General features: G+C 43.8%; 3 protein-coding genes across 3 annotated transcripts; all 3 read right to left on the minus strand.

Moving 5' to 3' along the window:
* Positions 1-1,214: 1,214 nt before the first annotated feature.
* LOC119734597 (muscarinic acetylcholine receptor M5-like) lies at positions 1,215-5,121 on the minus strand. Its single transcript, XM_038208132.1, has 2 exons — positions 3,766-5,121; positions 1,215-1,241 (listed from the first exon to the last, which is right to left on the minus strand). Exons 1-2 carry the CDS (start codon positions 5,119-5,121, stop codon positions 1,215-1,217), a joined length of 1,383 nt encoding a protein of 460 aa, XP_038064060.1.
* Positions 5,122-5,137: 16 nt separating this feature from the next.
* Positions 5,138-9,192, minus strand: LOC119734598 (muscarinic acetylcholine receptor M5-like). Its single transcript, XM_038208133.1, has 2 exons — positions 7,837-9,192; positions 5,138-5,170 (listed from the first exon to the last, which is right to left on the minus strand). The coding sequence occupies exons 1-2, from the start codon at positions 9,190-9,192 to the stop codon at positions 5,138-5,140; spliced, it is 1,389 nt and encodes a 462-aa protein (XP_038064061.1).
* Positions 9,193-9,309: 117 nt separating this feature from the next.
* On the minus strand, positions 9,310-12,933 carry LOC119734599 (muscarinic acetylcholine receptor M5-like). The gene is made up of 2 exons (XM_038208134.1): positions 11,656-12,933; positions 9,310-9,333 (listed from the first exon to the last, which is right to left on the minus strand). Exons 1-2 carry the CDS (start codon positions 12,931-12,933, stop codon positions 9,310-9,312), a joined length of 1,302 nt encoding a protein of 433 aa, XP_038064062.1.
* Between the last annotated feature and the right edge of the window lie 5,944 nt (positions 12,934-18,877).

Here is an 18,877-nt window from a genome sequence, read left to right on the forward strand (position 1 = left end):
ATCCTTGGATGAACCTGGCTCGGTACCACGGGTTGTCTGTGAGTGGGATGCCCGGTCGCACCGAACGGCGGGACTGCTCAAGCCAGGTGTTTCGTCGGTCGCTGCCCGCGATGCATAATTGGAGCTGGCCTCCTCGCCGATGCCTCGCTTCTTGTTGACCCCTTTGCGAATGACGGCACTATAGACGAAGGCATACAGGACAGAGGTCACCAGCATCGGGGTCCAGGACAGGACTAGGATTGTGAAGATTAGTAGGGAAGGATGGAGCGCGTAGGGACCGGTGCACAGCGGGGGACGTATCCGTGTGGCCAGCCCGACGTACGGGAACACCACAATGACAGGCGTCCAGAGCAGTACCGGGATGATGTAGGCAAGGGATATCAGGAAACACGCGTGACGCATTGTCTTATCCTTCAAGTGCTTGAGGGGCATGTTGAGAGCCCTAAACCTATCGTAGCAAATCACCACCGTCATCAAGAAAGTGGCCTGGAGGAAAACGTGAGAGATGAAGGTCATGCAGGTGCAGGCGACCTCGGTGAAGGGCCAGTAACCAAGAAAAGAATGGTAGAGGTTTATAATTGGTAGGACGCCCCCAGCGAAGAAATCAGCCACTGCCAATCCCACGATGTAATAGTTGGAGTATGTACGAAGATTTTTCGTTGTGGCGTAGGCGTACAGCACTAAAGCGTTGCCGAAGAGGGTGATAATCACACTGACAACGCGTACGATGAATTCCGTCAGGGAAGATCTGCCTGGGAGTGGAATGGGTGTTGGCTCCTCGGTGCTTAAATCGAACCAGAAAGTGGTGTTGAGAAGATAGTCATTACCATTAATATCAGAAATGTTGTACAAAGATTGGTAATCAGGATCCATAGTGATGTCAGGTAATGGACCGTTGGGTTCAGATGTAAACTCTGTTACCATGTATTCAGTCATCTCATTTGTCCATCACGAATTTCCCGTTGTCAGAAGTTGTTCCCAATGTGGAGCTTGTCAAACTGTGAAGAGTAGTTTTACCAAAGTTGAAATGTTGTCCAGTCAAATGAAATGCGCAAGTGTTGTAAACTTACTTGATAAACTCAAAAATTACTGTTAAGATGGAATTTCCGTCGGGTTGATGTAAATCAATATTAAGTATTGCCCTTCATCAACCTATAAACACGGTTTACTCAGTGTGTATACTGATCCTTCAAATTCACACGGAGATTGCAGGACTAAACTCCGCCGAGCTGATCCAGTGGCTGAAAAGGGAATTGGAAATCAGTGACTTAGTCAATAAAAACATTGAATCGGGGCTGATGGCAACTTGATTGAGTTCAGTCTCCCTGAAGACATCAGCCCAATGAGTGCATTTTAGGGCAGAGAACAGCGTAAACGAAGCACTTCTGAGTACGATAGGAATGGATGTGAAGAATTCTGAAAACGGAGAAGCGGAGGAAATCTATTGAATCTGCCGAGAATTGTATCCTGTGATTTGATGGTGTGTGGAGCAGTCCGAGCTTTCGTCCAGAATTCTGACATCGCTGACCAGTGTTGGGCTTTTTATAAGTCCATTTGGCTACCGGCAATGACGCACTGTTTTTTGTTACTACAACGATCCTCACAAAATTTACTCAAATATTCTCAAATGGATGGATGTAACTCCTATGATTCTTGCCCCACGATCTACTGGGAAATTAATTTTCTTGATAAAGTGCATTCGGATGCATGTGCGGGGATGATTTTTTTTATGTTTTGACAGAGACGCTGAAGGTCTTCCAGTGAAAATTAAACAAACGGGAGATAAATGGAATCGATTAATACAAATTGGAATGTCCTAAGACGTTTAGAAGGAATTGATCTTGAACTTACACGCACAAATATTTCCCTGAAGAGAAGGGAAGTTTTCGACATTGCTGCAAAAAGTATTGAGCTTGTCAGAAAAACTCTCAGTTCAAACCATAAACTTGACTCTAGTCGAAATCCGTACACGAAAGTAAAGGCGCGCACTTGGGCACAGCGATTGAGAAGGCTGGGCCGGTAAAAGTGTTGTTAAATCTCTGTACAACGTCCGGGTAAGAGATCTGACTTGAGCTAAGCCTATCCAAATAAAGACTTTCCCACTATATCGACTTTTAATATATACAAACAATATCAAGTGAGAGTTTATGGCAGCTAAATTCCCCGTTACTGCAGACTTCGCTTTGTCTATTTTTTTTTCAAAGAGGCTGATTCAATAAGTACGTTGTGCGACATCGTTAGGTCATTCAGGTTCCTTATGTAATTGTTTTAACAACTGGAACGGGAAAAATATTGCACAGATTTCTTCCTATAAAGTCCTCAAGTGACTGTGGCACAAACGCTTCCCGTTTACTCAAGGATACAATTTGCGCGCTTTAATAACAATGATCAACTCGTCTCAGCTGGCTTCATTCTGTTTATCAAACGCCTTCTCAAGAAGGAAACTTGATCTGATTATGTGGTTGAACGACGAAGTGTGTGGAAAATATAATTTTATCGCAAGATTATTAAACTTAAGAAATCTTCATACAGTTTGATACTTTTAGGAAGACGCCCTTGAGCAAATACGAACAATTAAGGACCACTGGTTGACGGGTGTAAGATTCGTTACCCTACCTTGCATGTTCTCTTGTTGAATAAAGGTATGATGTCTTTACTAAACTCCAAGCGTCGAATATACAGACGATTTAGTAACGTCGATACAATGTTGGCAAACAAACGTCAAAATGCACATCGATTGCCAACGTCGGCACAACGTAGGCAGGCCGACGTTAATTAAATGTATACTGCTCACCTACGTCAGCACAACGTTGGCAGGCCGACGCCAACATACTTACCGATTGCCATCGTATGAATAATGTTGGAACGTTGACGTCTAATATAGAAACTAATACCAACGTCAGTTCAACGTTGGCAGGCCGACGTGAAAATGCAGGCCGATCGACAACGTCAGCATAACGTTGTCAGGCCGATGTCGAACAAACAGATTGTTACCAACCTCAGTACAACGTTGGTGGGCCGACGTCAGTTTACATACCGATCACCAACAAACAAAAATCGTCGTTAACCGACGTCGGGCCAACGTATCATCTGGGCAGTAACCATTTCCTCCCTGAACAGCCATAGTTACCTATTTTCTCCTTGGTGGGGAGAAGCAATTTGATAGCGAAAATGTTTCTTGCCAAAAGGACACACGCGCTACAACCCACAGGCTTGACTCAACTTACAACCTGCAAATTACCCACAGATCTTGGGTTCGATTCTCCAGACCACGAGTTCAGGGCACTCTACCTCAGTAGGCTGCGCCCACATAACAGCTCTTAAACAGGAATTAGATCTTGTATATCTGAGAAAATCGATGAAATCAGAAAAGCACGACCCACGACCAAAATCGGATTCGAATCAGACAGACGATATAGGGAATGGTTAAGACGTTTGCACGAAAGCAGGTGGTCCTGGGTTCGAGTCCTACCCGAAGCAATCTTACGTCCGTGAAAGCAGTGTAGTCAAGTTCATCACAAGTCATTACAAGTCCAACAATACCATCACAAGTCATCCAGTCCCAAGTCAAGTCGCAAGCTATCCAAATGAACTGTGACGAAGGCACTTCTTTGTTATTGTACATCCAATTTCACTTGCGACTGGACTTGTGAAAGTACTTGTGCTTTTACTTCTTGTGAACTTCTGATAAACTCGACTACAAAACAACACTACGATAACATTTAAGTCGATAAAAGGACAAAATTCCAAATTAAAGTCACTTACTGGAAATGCACGGCCCCTGAGAGGCACAGTGAATGGATCAACGGCGGCCCAGAGCGTGAAGATGGACCACGGTAGTGCCGTCACAACCATAGTGAACATGATGTACGTCAAAGTGCGCGTTGCACGGAGACTGGCCAACCGACTCTCCCGCTTGGAACCCATGGTGGAGGCTCGTGTTTTACGCTGCAATGCGCCTAGGCCGACATGGCGTTTCGTCGACGTTTCACCGGCTTTTTTCGCTGGACGTTTCGTCGACTGTACTGCCGAAATGTGGCGGATGGCGGTTTCTGGATGATTCTTGGTGTTGTCTTCATCATTATCATCTCCGGTTTGTTCGAAGGCCAAGTTGGTCAATCCCATAGAGATTCCAGCAGAGACGCTGAAGACTTGATCCTTGGATGAACCTGGCTCGATATCAAGGGCAGTCTGTGAGTGAGATGCCGGGTCGCACCGATCGGTGGGACTGCTCAAGCCAGGTGTTTCTTTGGTTGCTGCTCGCGATGCAGGCGGATTCTCGGATTTATTGTTGGAGCTGGCCTCCTCGCCGATGCCTCGCTTCTTGTTGACTCCTTTGCGAATGACGGCACTATAAACGAAGGCATACAGGACAGAGGTCACCAACATCGGGATCCAGGACAGGACTAGGATTGCAAAGATGAGTAGGGAAGGATGGAGCGCGTAGGGACCAGTGCACAGCGGGGGACGTATCCGTGTGGCCAGCCCGACGTACGGGAACACAACAATGACCGGCGTCCAGAGCAGTACCGGGATAATGTAGGCAAGGGATATCAGGAAACACGCTCGTCGCATGGTCTTATCCTTCAAGTGTTTGAGGGGCATGTTGAGAGCCTTGAACCTATCGTAGCAAATCACCACCGTCATCAAGAAAGTGGCCTGGAGGAAAACGTGATTGATGAAGGTCTTGCAGGTGCAGGCGACCTCGGTGAAGGGCCAGTAACCAAGAAAAGATTGGTAAAGGAGTATAATTGACAGGACGCCCCCAGAGAAGAAATCAGCCACCGCCAAACCCACGATGTAATAGTTGGTGTATTTACGAAGATTTTTCGTTGTGGCGTAGGCGTACAGCACTAAAGTGTTGCCGAAAAGGGTGATTATCAGAATTACCAAGCGTATGATGATTTCAATCAGGGGAGCTCTGCCTGGGAGTGGAAAGGGTGTTGGCTCCTCGGTGCTTAAATCGAACCAGAAAGTGGTGTTGAGAAGGTAGTCATTACCATTAACATCAGAAATGTTGTACAAAGATTGGTAATCAGGATCCATGGTGATGTCACGTAATGGACCGTTGGGTTCAGATGTAAACTCTGTTACCATGTATTCAGTCATCTCATTGGCCATCACGAATGTCCCGTTGTCAGAAGTTGTTCCCAATGTGGAGCTTGTCAAACTGTGAAGAGTAGTTTTACCAAAGTTGAAATGTTGTCCAGTCAAATGAAATGCGCAAGTGTTGTAAACTTACTTGATAAACTCCAAAATTACTGTTAAGATGGAATTTGCGTCGGGTTGATGGAAATCAATATTAGGAATTGCCCTTCACCAACCTATAAACACGGTTTACTCAGTGTGTATATTGATCCTTCAGATTCACACGGAGATTGCAGGACTAAAGTCTGCCGAGCTGATTCAGTGGCTGAAAAGCGAATTTGAAATCAGTGACTTAGTCAATAAAAACATTGAATCGGGGCTGATGGCAACTTGATTGAGTTCAGTCTCCCTGAAGACATCAGCCCAATGAGTGCGTTTTAGGGCAGAGAACAGCGTAAACGAAGCACTTCTGAGTACGATAGGAATGGATGTGAAGAATTCTGAAAACGGAGAAGCGGAGGAAATCTATTGAATCTGCCGAGAATTGTAACCTGTGATTTGAAGGTGTGTGGAGCAGTCCGAGCTTTCGTCCAGAATTCTGACATCGCTGACCAGTGTTGGGCTTTTTATAAGTCCATTTAGCTACCGGCAATGACGCACTGTTTGTGTTACCACAACGATCCTCACAAAATTTACTCAAATATTCTCAAATTGATGGATGTAACTCCTATGATTCTTGCCCCACGGTCTACCGGGAAATTAATCTTCTTGATAATGTGCATTCGGATGCAAGTGCGGGGATGATTTTTTGTATGTTTTGATAGAGACGCTGGAGGTCTTCCATTGAAAATTAAACAAACTGGAGATTAATGGAATCGATTAATACAAATTGGAATGGTCTAACACGTTTAGAAGGAATTGACCTTGAACATACACGCACAAACATTTCCCTGAAGAGGAGGGACATTTTCGACATTGATGCAAAAAGTATTCAACATGTCAGAAAAACTCTCAGTTCAAACCATAAACTTGACTCTAGTCGAAATCCGTACACGATAGTAAAGGCGCGCCCTTGGGCACATATATGTACAAAACAATATCAAGTGAGAGTTTATTGCAGCTAAATTCTCCGTTACTGCAGACTTTGCTTTGTCTATTTTTTTTCAAAGAGGCTGATTCAATAATTACGTTGTGCGACACCGTTAGGTCATTCAAGTTCCTTTATGTAATTGTTTTAACAACTGGAACGGGAAAAATATTGCACAGATTTCTTCCTGTAAAGTCCTCAAGTGACTGTGGCACAAACGCTTCCCGTTTACTCAAGGATACAATTTGCGCGCTTTAATAACAATGATCAACTCGTCTCAGCTGGCTTCATTCTGTTTATCAAACGCCTTCTCAAGAAGGAAACTTGATCTGATTATGTGGTTGAACGACGAAGTGTGTGGAAAATAAAATTTTATCGCAAGATTATTAAACTTAAGAAATCTTCATACAGTTTGATACTTTTAGGAAGACGCCCTTGAGCAAATACGAATAATTAAGGACCACTGGTTGACGGGTGTAAGATTCGTAACCCTACCTTGCATGTTCTCTTGTTGAATAAAGGTATGATGTCTTTACTAAACTCCAAGCGTCGAATATACAGACGATTTAGTAACGTCGATACAATGTTGGCAAACAAACGTCAAAATGCACATCGATTGCCAACGTCGGCACAACGTAGGCAGGCCGACGTTAATTAAATGTATACTGCTCACCTACGTCAGCACAACGTTGGCAGGCCGACGCCAACATACTTACCGATTGCCATCGTATGAATAATGTTGGAACGTTGACGTCTAATATAGAAACTAATACCAACGTCAGTTCAACGTTGGCAGGCCGACGTGAAAATGCAGGCCGATCGACAACGTCAGCATAACGTTGTCAGGCCGATGTCGAACAAACAGATTGTTACCAACCTCAGTACAACGTTGGTGGGCCGACGTCAGTTTACATACCGATCACCAACGTCGGCAAAATAAAAAAGACAAAGTCGACGTTAACCGACGTCGGGCCAACGTATCATCTGGGCAGTAACCATTTCCTCCCTGAACAGCCATAGTTACCTATTTTCTCCTTGGTGGGGAGAAGCAATTTGATAGCGAAAATGTTTCTTGCCAAAAGGACACACGCGCTACAACCCACAGGCTTGACTCAACTTACAACCTGCAAAATTACCCACAGATCTTGGGATTCGATTCTCCAGACCACGAGTTCAGGGCACTCTACCTCAGTAGGCTGCGCCCACATAACAGCTCTTAAACAGGAATTAGATCTTGTATATCTGAGAAAGTCGATGAAATCAGAAAAGCACGACCCACGACCAAAATCGGATTCGAATCAGACAGACGATATAGGGAATGGTTAAGACGTTTGCACGAAAGCAGCTGGTCCTGGGTTCGAGTCCTACCCGAAGCAAGCTTACGTCCGTGAAAGCAGTGTAGTCAAGTTCATCACAAGTCATTACAAGTCCAACAATACCATCACAAGTCATCCAGTCCCAAGTCAAGTCGCAAGCTATCCAAATGAACTGTGACGAAGGCACTTCTTTGTTATTGTACATCCAATTTCACTAGCGACTGGACTTGTGAAAGTACTTGTGCTTTTACTTCTTGTGAACTTCTGATAAACTCGACTACAAAACAACACTACAATAACATTTAAGTCGATAAAAGGACAAAATTCCAAATTAAAGTCACTTACTGGAAATGCACGGCCCCTGAGAGGCACAGTGAAGGGATCAACGGCGGCCCAGAGCGTGAAGATGGACCACGGTAGTGCCGTCACAACCATAGTGAACATGATGTACGTCAAAGTGCGCGTTGCACGGAGACTGGCCAACCGACTCTCCCGCTTGGAACCCATGGTGGAGGCTCGTGTTTTACGCTGCAATGCGCCTAGGCCGACATGGCGTTTCGTCGACGTTTCACCCGCTTTTTTGGCTGGACGTTTCGTCGACTGTACTGCCGAAATTTGGCGGATGGTGGTTTCTGGATGATTCTTGGTGTTGTCTTCATCATTATCATCTCCGGTTTGCTCGAAGGCCAAGTTGGTCAAGCCCATAGAGATTCCAGCAGAGACGCTGAAGACTTGATCCTTGGATGAACCTGGCTCGATATCAAGGGCAGTCTGTGAGTGAGATGCCCGGTCGCACCGATCGGTGGGACTGCTCAAGCCAGGTTTTTCTTTGGTCGCTGCTCGCGATGCAGGCGGATTCTCGGATTTATTGTTGGAGCTGGCCTCCTCGCCGATGCCTCGCTTCTTGTTGACCCCTTTGCGAATGACGGCACTATAAACGAAGACATACAGTACAGAGGTCACCAACATCGGGATCCAGGACAGGACTAGGATTGCGAAGATGAGTAGGGAAGGATGGAGCGCATAGGGAGCGGTGCACAGTGGGGGACGAATCCGTGTGGCCAACCCGACGTACGGGAACACCACAATGACCGGCGTCCAGAGCAGTACCGGGATGATGTAGGCAAGGGATATCAGGAAACACGCGTGTCGCATAGTCTTATCCTTCAAGTGTTTGAGGGGCATGTTGAGAGCTTTGAACCTATCGTAGCAAATCGCCACCGTCATCAAGAAAGTGGCCTGGAGGAAAACGTGATTGATGAAGATCATGCAGGTGCAGGCAACCTCGGTGAAGGGCCAGTAACCAAGAGAAGATTGGTAGAGGAGTATAATTGACAGGACGCCCCCAGCGAAGAAATCAGCCACCGCCAAACCCACGATGTAATAGTTGGTGTATGTACGAAGATTTTTCGTTGTGGCGTAGGCGTAAAGCACTAAAGTGTTGCCGAAGAGGGTGATAATCACAATGACCGAGCGTATGATGATTTCAATCAGGGGAGCTCTACCTGGGAGTGGAATGGGTATTGGCTCCTCGGTGCTTAAATCAAACCCAAAAGTGGTGTTGAGAAGGTAATCACTACCATTAATATCAGAAATGTTGTACAAAGATTGGTAATCAGGATCCATGGTGATGTCAGGTAATAGACTGTTGTCTTCAAATGTAAACTCTGTTACCACGTATTCAGTCATCTCATTGGCCATCGAGAATGTTGTGAAGTGTAGTTTTGCTATGATGAATCTTGTCGAGTCAAATGTATCGCGCAAGTGTTTTATACTTACTTGAAAAAACTCCTCCAAATTCACACCGACATTCCAGGACTAAACGCCTCGGAAATCCAGTGGCTGAAAAGCGAAGTGTGAATCAGTGAAACAGTCAATTAAAACATTAAATTTAGGCTTACGACAAATGCATGGACTTTACACAAGTCTCCCTGAAGATATGGGCTCAATGATTGCTTTTTAGGGCGGAGAAGAGCGTAAACGGAACATTGACTTAAGTTTCTGAGTTCGATAGGAATGAATGTGAATAATTCTGAGCACGAAGAAGCGGAGACAATTTCGTTGAATGTGCAGAGAGCACTCGCGTATCTGACTTGTGATCAGAAGGTGTGTAGAGCAGTCCGAGCTTTCGTCCAGAATTCTGACATCGCTGACCAGTGTTGGGCTTCTTATAAGTCCATTTGGCTACCGGCAATGACGCATTGCTTGTACTGAAACTACGATCCTTACAAAATTCTCTCAAATTCACTCAAATTGATGGACATAACTCCTGTGGTTCTTGTTCCACGGTCTCCTGGGAAATAAAATTTCTTGCATATATGCGTTTTGACTTTAGCGTGGGGATAGTTTTTTGATGTTTTGATAGGGGCTCTAAAGGTCTTCCCGTGAAAATTAACAAATGGGAGATTAATAGAATCGACTAATACAAATTGGAATGGTTGGAAGACGTTTAGAAGGAATTAACCTTGGACTTACACGCACCCATTACCCTGGAGAGGAAAATTTTCGAATTATTGGTTGGAAAAAATTTGAGACATATCACTTAAAACTCTCAGGTCAATCCGTTCTGGTACAGCGATTGCGGATGATTTTCCGGTACAAAAGTGTTTTTTAATCCTGGTTGTACGTCCACCTTTTGGATCTGACTCGGGATAAGTCTAAGTATCAAAATATGCTTTTTGCCATCGTATCAATTAAAAAAATTAAATCCTGTGAAAGTTTATTGCAGTTAAATTTCAACGTTTGATGAAGACTTCGATTTGTCTAATGTTGTTTCACAGAAGCCGGTTTGATAAGAACCGTGATGTGCGACATCGTTAGGCCAGGTTCTTTAATGTTATTGTTTTAACAACTGGAAAGAGAAAACACACGGCATAAATATCTCATACTTTAAAGTCGTCGAGTGGCTTTGCCACACGGTTCTCGTGTTGCGAAGGGTACAATTTGTGCGCCATAATAATAATGATCAAGTCTCCCGGTTTTTTTTTCGAAATTTGCTTTTCGTCTCAGATGACTTCATTCCGTTTATTAAACTGTTTCTGGAGAAACTTTGCGCGAAATGAAAACTTGATCTGATTATGTGGCCGAACGAAGAGGTGTGTGGCAAATAATCAACATGAACAGAGTTGAACATGGGCTGACATTGTTTTGCAAAGTAAATACTAGGTTAAAAATAATATCCCCATCCCAATGATTCACAGTTAAGGTGAGATGTACATTACTAAGTCCTTTTGACGTTATGTACTTATCGCAAGATCATTGAACTTTTGAATTCTGCATACAGTTTGAAAACTTTATAAAGTTAAACTTCCGGGAAAAAACATCGTGGCTGACGCCGTTGAGCAAATACGACCAAGAACCACTGGTGACCGGGGCCATGTAATCCATTCGCCATCATGCATGTCGTAGACTCAAGCCATTATTGCTCAGTCATCCGTAGCAATGATGTCATGAACTTGATACCATTTAAAAGAGGACATACTTACCTTTTTTCAAGATATATGACTTTTTCTGAAATATTGAGTGGATTTGTTATAATCTACATTTAAAAATGGGTGTACTTTTTTTGAGGCACCCTGTATATACTGATCGTCAATGTCGGCATAATGTTGGCAGGTTCACCTCCAATATAGATACTGAATTCCAACGTCTGTACAACGTTGATGCCGAATATTGAGTGGATTTGTTGTAATCTAGTATATAATCTAATATTGAGTGGATTTGTTATAATCTACATTTAAAAATGGGTGTACCTTTTTGAGACACCCTGTATATACCGATCGTCAACGTCGGCATAATTTTGGCAGGTTCACTTCCAATATAAAGACTGAATTCCAACGTCTGTACAACATTGAAAGGCCGACGTTAAAGTGCATACCGATCGTCAACGTCGGTATATAAAGGTAGGAAGGCCGACGTCCAAATGAATACCTCTCATCTACGTCGGCACAACGTTGGCAGGCCGGCGCCGACGTCAAAATACCGATTGCCATCGTCGGAATAATGGTGGCAAGTTGACGTCTAATAAAGAGACGTCAAAATGTTACTTGTGATTGTTACTGTGATTGACTTGTGACCGAACTTGTAGTCAACTTCTGACTCGACTACAATACTTGGTGAAAGTTAAGTCGATAAAGGGACAAATCCCAAATTAAAATCACTTACTGGGAATGCACGGCCCCTGAGAGGCACAGTGAAGGGATCAATGGCGGCCCACAACGCGAAGATGGACCACGGTAGTGCCGTTACAACCATGGCGAGCATGATGTACGTCAAGGTGCGCGTTGCACGGAGACTGGCCAACCGACTCTCCCGCTTGGAACCTATGGTGGAGGCTCGTGTCTTACGCTTTGATGCGCCCAGGCCGACATGGCGTTTCGTCGACGTTTCATCGGGGTGTTTCACTGATCGTTTCGACGACGGTATTGCCGTCTGCTGAGAAATGTGGCGGATGGTTGTTTCTGGATAATCCTTGGTGTTGTCTCCATCATTATCATCTACGGTTTGCTCGAAGGCCAAGTTGGTCAAGCCCTTGGAGAGTCCAGCAGAGACGCTGAAGACTAGATCGTTGGATGAACCTGGCTCGGTATCAAAGGTTGTCTGTGAGTGAGATGCCAGGTGATAGGTGCTCAAGCCAGGTGTTTCGTCGGTCGCTGCCCGCGATGAAGACCGATTCTCGGATTTATAGTTGGAGCTTGCCTCCTCACCGATGCCTCGCTTCTTGTTTACCCCTTTACGAATGATGGTCCTATAAACGAAAGCGTAGAGGACAGAGGTCACCAGCATCGGGATCCAGGATAGGACCACGATTGTGAAGATTAGTAGGGGAGGGTGGAGCGCGTAGGGACCGGTGCACAGCGGGGGACGTATCCGGGTGGCCAGCCCGACGTACGGGAACACCACAATGACAGGCGTCCAGAGCAGTACCGGGATGATGTAGGCAAGGGATATCAGGAAACAGGCGTGACGTATTGTCTTTTCCTTCAAGTGCTTGAGGGGCATGTTGAGAGCCTTAAACCTATCGTAGCAAATCACCACCGTCATCAAGAAAGTGGCCTGGAGGAAAACGTGATTGATGAAGATCATGCAGGTGCAGGCGACCTCGGTGAAGGGCCAGTAACCAAGAAAAGAATGGTAGAGTGTTATAATTGGTAGGACGCCCCCAGCGAAGAAATCAGCCACCGCCAATCCCACGATGTAATAGTTGGAGTATGTACGAAGATTTTTCGTTGTGGCGTAGGCGTACAGCACTAAAGTGTTGCCGAAGAGGGTGATAATCAGAATTATCAAGCGTATTATGAATTCAATCAGGGAAGCTCTGCCTGGGAGTGGGAAGTGTGTTGGCTCCTCGGTGCTTAAATCAAACCAGATAGTGGTGTCGAGAAGGTAGTCACTACCATTAATTTCAGAGATGTTGTACAGAGATTGGTTATCAGGTTCCATGGTGATGTCAGGTAATGGACTGTTGTCTTTGAACCAAACAGACGTTAACTTAGTTACCATGTATTCAGTCATCTCAGTATCCATCGAGAATGTTCCGTTGTCATTAGTTGTGACGTGTAGTTTTTTCAAAGCTGAAACGTTGCAGGTCCAATCAAACGAATTGCGCAAGTGGTAAAAATGATGATTGATAAACTCCTTCAAAATTCACACCGAGAGTATCCGACAAAACGCTGCCGAAATCCAGTGGCTGAAAAGCGAAATGGGAATCAGTGAAACAGTCAATAAAAACAGTGAATTGAGGCTTATGGTAAATGCATGGAGTTCAGTCTCCCTGAAGATATCATCCCAATGACAGTGTTTAATAGGGAAGAAAAGAGCGTAAGCGAAGCATTTATTGTAGCTTCTGAATTTGATAGGAATACATGTAGATGTGAACAATTCCGAAAACGAAGAAGCATAGGACATTCTGTTGAATGTGCAGAGAACACTCGCGTATCGATCTTTTTATAAGTCCATTTGGCTACCGGCAATGACGCACTCTTTGTACAAACATTACGATCCTCACGAAATTCACTCAAATTTACTCGAATTGATGGACAAAACTCCTCTCGTTCTTTCTGAACGAACTACCAGGATCTACCAGGAAATTAGTTTTCTTGTCGAGCGGAAGCAAACGCGGGATGATTTTTATTGTATATTTTGATAGAGACTCCGAAGGTCTTCCAGTGACTATTGAACGAACGGAGATTAATGGAATCGATTATTAAAAATTTAATTAATAATATTAATAATTTGGGAGGCTAATCATCCTTACTCGCAGCTGGTATGCTGAATTGCGAAGGACGCGGCTACAACGTGGTCGGGCCGCTGGCACGTAAAGACGCCTATGGCTGCCGGCCACATCGACCCATATATGACCACGGAGCACAGCCTGAGATCGAAAGTGTTTGATTTTTCCGGAGGGAGGAAAACCGGAGGGCCCGGAGAAAAACCCAACGCACAACTCTACTCACATGTGATCCGCGGCCAGGATTTGAACCGTGGTCACCTTGGTGAGAGGCGAGCGCTTTACGCACAAGCCACCCATGCCACCTTCATTATTACAAATAGGAGTGGTCTGCGACATTAAGAAGAATTTAATCTTGGACTTACACGCACAATTCCCCCCCCCCGGAAACCTTTCGAAATATTGGATAAAAAAACTGTTGAACATGTCAGAAAAAAAAACTCTCAGTTCAAACCGTCAACTTGATTCAAGTCCAAATCCGTACACGTGCGTTATAATAGTCGTGCGTCAAATACGTGATAGCATTTAGTAGTGTTCCAGTCTAGTGTTGGTCCATCGAATGAGAAGGTTTTGCCGATAGAAATGTTTGGGTTGTTTTTTATCTTGGTTCACCGTCCAAGTAAAGAACTCGACTTGGCCTATTGCAAACTACGCCTTATCGACATTTAATTAAATAACACATTTTTTTCAGTGACATATCAGGTGTTTATTGCAGCTAAATTCACCGAGGAGTGTCTTTTCGTTTCTACTTGATCTGATAATGTGGCCGAACGGTGTGGCACATAAACAACAAGTTTACGGCAGTTAAAAAACGAGAAGTGCTGATGTTTTCTGCAAAGTAAAATGCTATTGGTACAAATATCCCCATCCCGATGCTTTACAGTTAAGATGAGATGGATTGGACACATTACTTAGTACTGTTTCTTTTGATTTCATCTACTTAGCCTATATCACAAGACAATCACAATTTTGAAATCTTCACACAGTTGGAAACTTTGATGAAGTTTGCTCAGCGGGAAACATCATAGCTGACGCCGTTTAGCAAATACGAGCACTGGCTAACCAGTGTATGATTCGTAACCTACCTTGCATCTGCTCTTGTTCAATAGGTGTGATGTTTTCACAAAACTCCAAGCTTCTGGTTCATCTGTATATAGCCTGGTACCAAATGAACTCGGCGCAAGAATGGTAGATGACACCGTGTGAGAATTAATTGAAACGGCATCGCGTGCGATCTGTGTGCGCGGGACCATGACTAATTTTTCGATCCTACTTGTTGCTGCATGCCAACCTTGCGTACTTTTGAGTGTAAATGGTATCGTCGAGTGTCAACAAAGAACCGTAGTGGTGAACAAAAAAATAACTACTGGAATCAGTCCATAAAAACCGGATACACCGCCGCTGAAGAGACTCGTATCTGCACGTCCGTTCAATTTGCTGGCTTGCAGGTTTATCCATTGGAAAGTATAGTACCCTCCAGGAATTGCTTTGGTGGATCAAGCGCAAAACTGATGAAGCCAGAGTAGAACATGATTGTACTATGTCTTGTCCGATCTTCTTATATACAGTCGACAGGCCTAGTGTTCACATTTTTATAATGCGAGCCGATTTTGAAATATGTTGTGTTTCGCACAAATAGCCGGAGGCATGTAATCCATTCGCCGCCCTGCGTGGGGTAGACTGAAAACAGCATGTTAAGGAAAAAAACACTTTATATGATCGATAGTCTTTTGCTGCAGTGGACAAAATCGTCGACATACAATCAATCCCAGAGTACTACTGCAATCGTTGTGGATAATTCGCCACTCAATGGGTACAGCACGCATTTAGTTTAAGATTTAAAAAAATGGCCATGAAATGAAGGCTTTAAAATGAAGTCCTCGGATAATGCACGTTTATGTCAATGTCCCAATTATACGCCCCCATTCCCAGTTGTTGTATTAAACGATGTCACGAGACCTCTTTGTTATGTTAATGTTTTATCCATATTCATTAGCAAGATGTAATGGCATGCTTAGGTTGTTAGCTGTGCGCACACAAAAAAATTGCCAGAAATTTGCTTTTTGCTGTGGTCAATTCTGCTTTTGCTGATCACAGAGGGCCAGCCTATAGTCCTCTTTGTACCTGACTGACTGACTGACTGACTCCCCGACTGACTGGCTGGCTGACTCCCCCCCCCCGACTGACTCCCCGACTGACTCCCCGACTGACTCCCCGACTGACTCCCCGACTGACTCCCCGACTGACTCCCCGACTGACTCCCCGACTGACTCCCCGACTGACTCCCCGACTGACTCCCCGACTGACTCCCCGACTGACTCCCCGACTGACTCCCCGACTGACTCCCCGACTGACTCCCCGACTGAGGGCCACTTGTGAATTAGACTTCCTTAATTCTCACCTTGGCCCGAGAGTTTAAAATAGGCTTGCCGTGGCCTCGTGTTCTGGAGCATTGACTTCGTGGTCTGCGGGTAATTCTGTAGGTTCTGGGTTCGAGTCCAGCCTGCGGCTATGGCGCGTGTACCCTTGGGCTAGGCACTTCGTCACTCATTGCTTCTTTCCACCCAGGAATAAATTAATGAGAACCTGTGAGGGCAGAGATGGTTATTGTGGTTGATTTTAGCTGCTTTGCAGCATCGAGTTGCATACTCTCCTAGAAGCTGAGATGGTATTTGGAATGTTTCATTGTTCCAATGAGCAGGTAAATAATGATGTAGTGCCTTGAGCACCAATAACGGTGGATATGTGCACTTTATAAATACGCATTATTAAAGGGAATATACATCATTTGCTTTTGCTGTAATTTTCAGAAATGGATGGAATTGGGGGGGTTGGAAATATATAGTAAATATAGTTACACTGACTTTTTTGAGGTTTTGGGTTCGAGAATGCTATAAAAACCAAGAAAAACAATCATTTTCCTGTAGTCTGGTTCCCTGACTCCACATAAGAAGAAACAGAGCAGTTTACATACATTGGGGAATTGTAAGGTCAGGGAACCAGTCTAGCTGGCTTGTACCCGTTCATAGGTGTGTAATCGATTGCAAACAAGTGCGATGGTCAATTGGGGCCAGTATTTGAAGAAAAAAAAGCCAGTTTTTTTCCAACGCTGGTCGGCCGACCAGCGTTGGAAATTGATACAAAAATACCACTTTTCTTGAAAATGACAGTATACCAGGTGCCATGATTTTACAGGATGCTTTACACTGTCATTCACTAACAGTCCAGCAAGGTATTTCAAAATGAATTGGTAGTTTTATTTTTTGATGTTTGCAAATGTTGTATTTTCCCTTTAAAGGATTACCCCGTTATGTCAAAAAAAGAGATGCATGAAAAGACTTCCGGTGATCAGCCATTTCTGACTCGACTGAATAAATTGACTAGCTTCACTGGGCTCGCTTCGTTTGGTTTACATGAAAGCCAGTCAGTGAGCCACATTCACGTATCATTACTCTTATACTCAGTTCAGTTCTTCTTAATAATTTGCACTGACAATTTCTGAATCTTTACTAAGTGAGTACCTGAATTCAGGTTGGCGTAGCGGTACTTTCCTCACCTTCCACCGCTGTGACCCCGGTTCGAATCCCGCCTGGGCCAATATGTGGATTGAGTTTTCAGTCCCTGCCTGATTCCGTTGGTTTTCCCCAGAATATTCTTCTGGGCTTTTCCTCCCACCTCTAAAACTGTAACTTCTTTTTATTGTCTTCTCTCAACAGGTTTCTTCAGGCTTGCGAGCTACATTGCCTAGGGCGCTTTTGAGGAATCCTTGGTTTCATTACCAGAAATGATTAATAATAGATTTCGGTATTTTTACTAATTAGACCACGAGCAACAAATATAACCTTCTTGCGACATTAAAATGTTGCCTCTAAAGGGGGGTTCTAACATTAGGGAGACAGTTATGTGTCTCCCTAATGACCGGTGTTTCCTTATTATCAAAGAAATTACGATAAGGTGTCTCCCTAATATAATAATAATAATTATTACTATAATAATAATAATAATAGTTATACTAATAATAATAATGACGCAACAGCGCCCTCAGGTTCGACTCGGGAAATAGCTTGGCTATTGTGAACAGTGAAAGTAATTGAGTTTTATACAGTTCAGAGTCATAGATATTTGCACAAATTAGTACGAAATTCTTTGCGAGGCTCGGTTTTAAAATGAAACGTCGTCTCTGGGGCTTTGCGATTAAAGCTGCTTCTTTTATGACCTCGTCCTAATAATTCGGAATTGAATATTGCTGTTTGTACACGCATGCCTAATTCACTTGAAGGTTATCGAATACTTTTATATGGGGTCTATTGCCGAGTTTGACCCGGTCACAAAATTGATTGCCGTGGAACAGTCCAAGCAAACCAGGAAAGATTTACTTTCAATATACAAGAAAAATAGCACTACATGAAACATTAAAAGCTTCAAGAATGACCGAGACAATACAATGCAGTTGTTGATTAAAATTGTAATCAGCCGCATGCCTTTGATGGACATGTCACAATGCCGCTTGGGACGAAACGCCGGATGCAAAATGCCATCCAATTTGCTTCAAATCAAAGTCAAAACTCTTCAATTTCACTAGGTGGGTATTTATTAAATTACTGGACAAAAGAAGCTAGATTGTTGAAATGCTCAAAAAGGTATCTCAGGGGAAAGGAGCACGGGAATGAACGAGAGTTTACAAAAAAGAGCAGTTTTTTTTTCATCGTAAGATCTACCGACGAAGTGTCCATCACAGACTCTAACCTTCCCTAAAGCTACAAAGTACTGATACAGGGTGGTGCATGCAAAAAGAAGGAAACCCACGTTTGACAGCAATTTTCACCTTCTTGAACATATTTCAAAAATTCAATTGAATGGTATTAAAATATTGATCTTTAAACATAAGTGACGAAAACATTATTGCAAATGCATATTTGGTCTCTGAGATATTATAGTTTAAAATGTTTATGTGCCAAACCTGTTTGTCCATGGACGGCTTTATTCCATCCGCTGGACTGAGCTCCGGAGCTTGATTTGAAGACAAAAAAACACTACACTAGACTTACACGTGGAAAACAGTGATTTTGGTGACTTGTATTCAAATTAGCATTATAACACTATTCGTGCGATTGTTTCACCACGCATGGTTGAAGAGCTATTATAATTCACTACATA

Source organism: Patiria miniata, unplaced genomic scaffold, assembly GCF_015706575.1.
Source record: "Patiria miniata isolate m_02_andy unplaced genomic scaffold, ASM1570657v1 HiC_scaffold_27, whole genome shotgun sequence".
Classification (NCBI taxonomy): domain Eukaryota; kingdom Metazoa; phylum Echinodermata; class Asteroidea; order Valvatida; family Asterinidae; genus Patiria; species Patiria miniata.

Coding starts and splice junctions, on each gene's coding strand:
- LOC119734597 (XM_038208132.1), bottom strand. CDS start 5,121: ATGGCCAATGAGATGACTGAATACATGGTAACAGAGTTTACATCTGAA. Junction 1,242..3,765: donor TCAGGGGCCGTGCATTTCCA/GTAAGTGACTTT, acceptor TTCCCTTTTCAG/CCACTGGATCAGCTCGGCGG.
- LOC119734599 (XM_038208134.1), bottom strand. CDS start 12,933: ATGGAACCTGATAACCAATCTCTGTACAACATCTCTGAAATTAATGGT. Junction 9,334..11,655: donor TCAGGGGCCGTGCATTCCCA/GTAAGTGATTTT, acceptor TTCGCTTTTCAG/CCACTGGATTTCCGAGGCGT.
- LOC119734598 (XM_038208133.1), bottom strand. CDS start 9,192: ATGGCCAATGAGATGACTGAATACGTGGTAACAGAGTTTACATTTGAA. Junction 5,171..7,836: donor TCAGGGGCCGTGCATTTCCA/GTAAGTGACTTT, acceptor TACTCTTCACAG/TTTGACAAGCTCCACATTGG.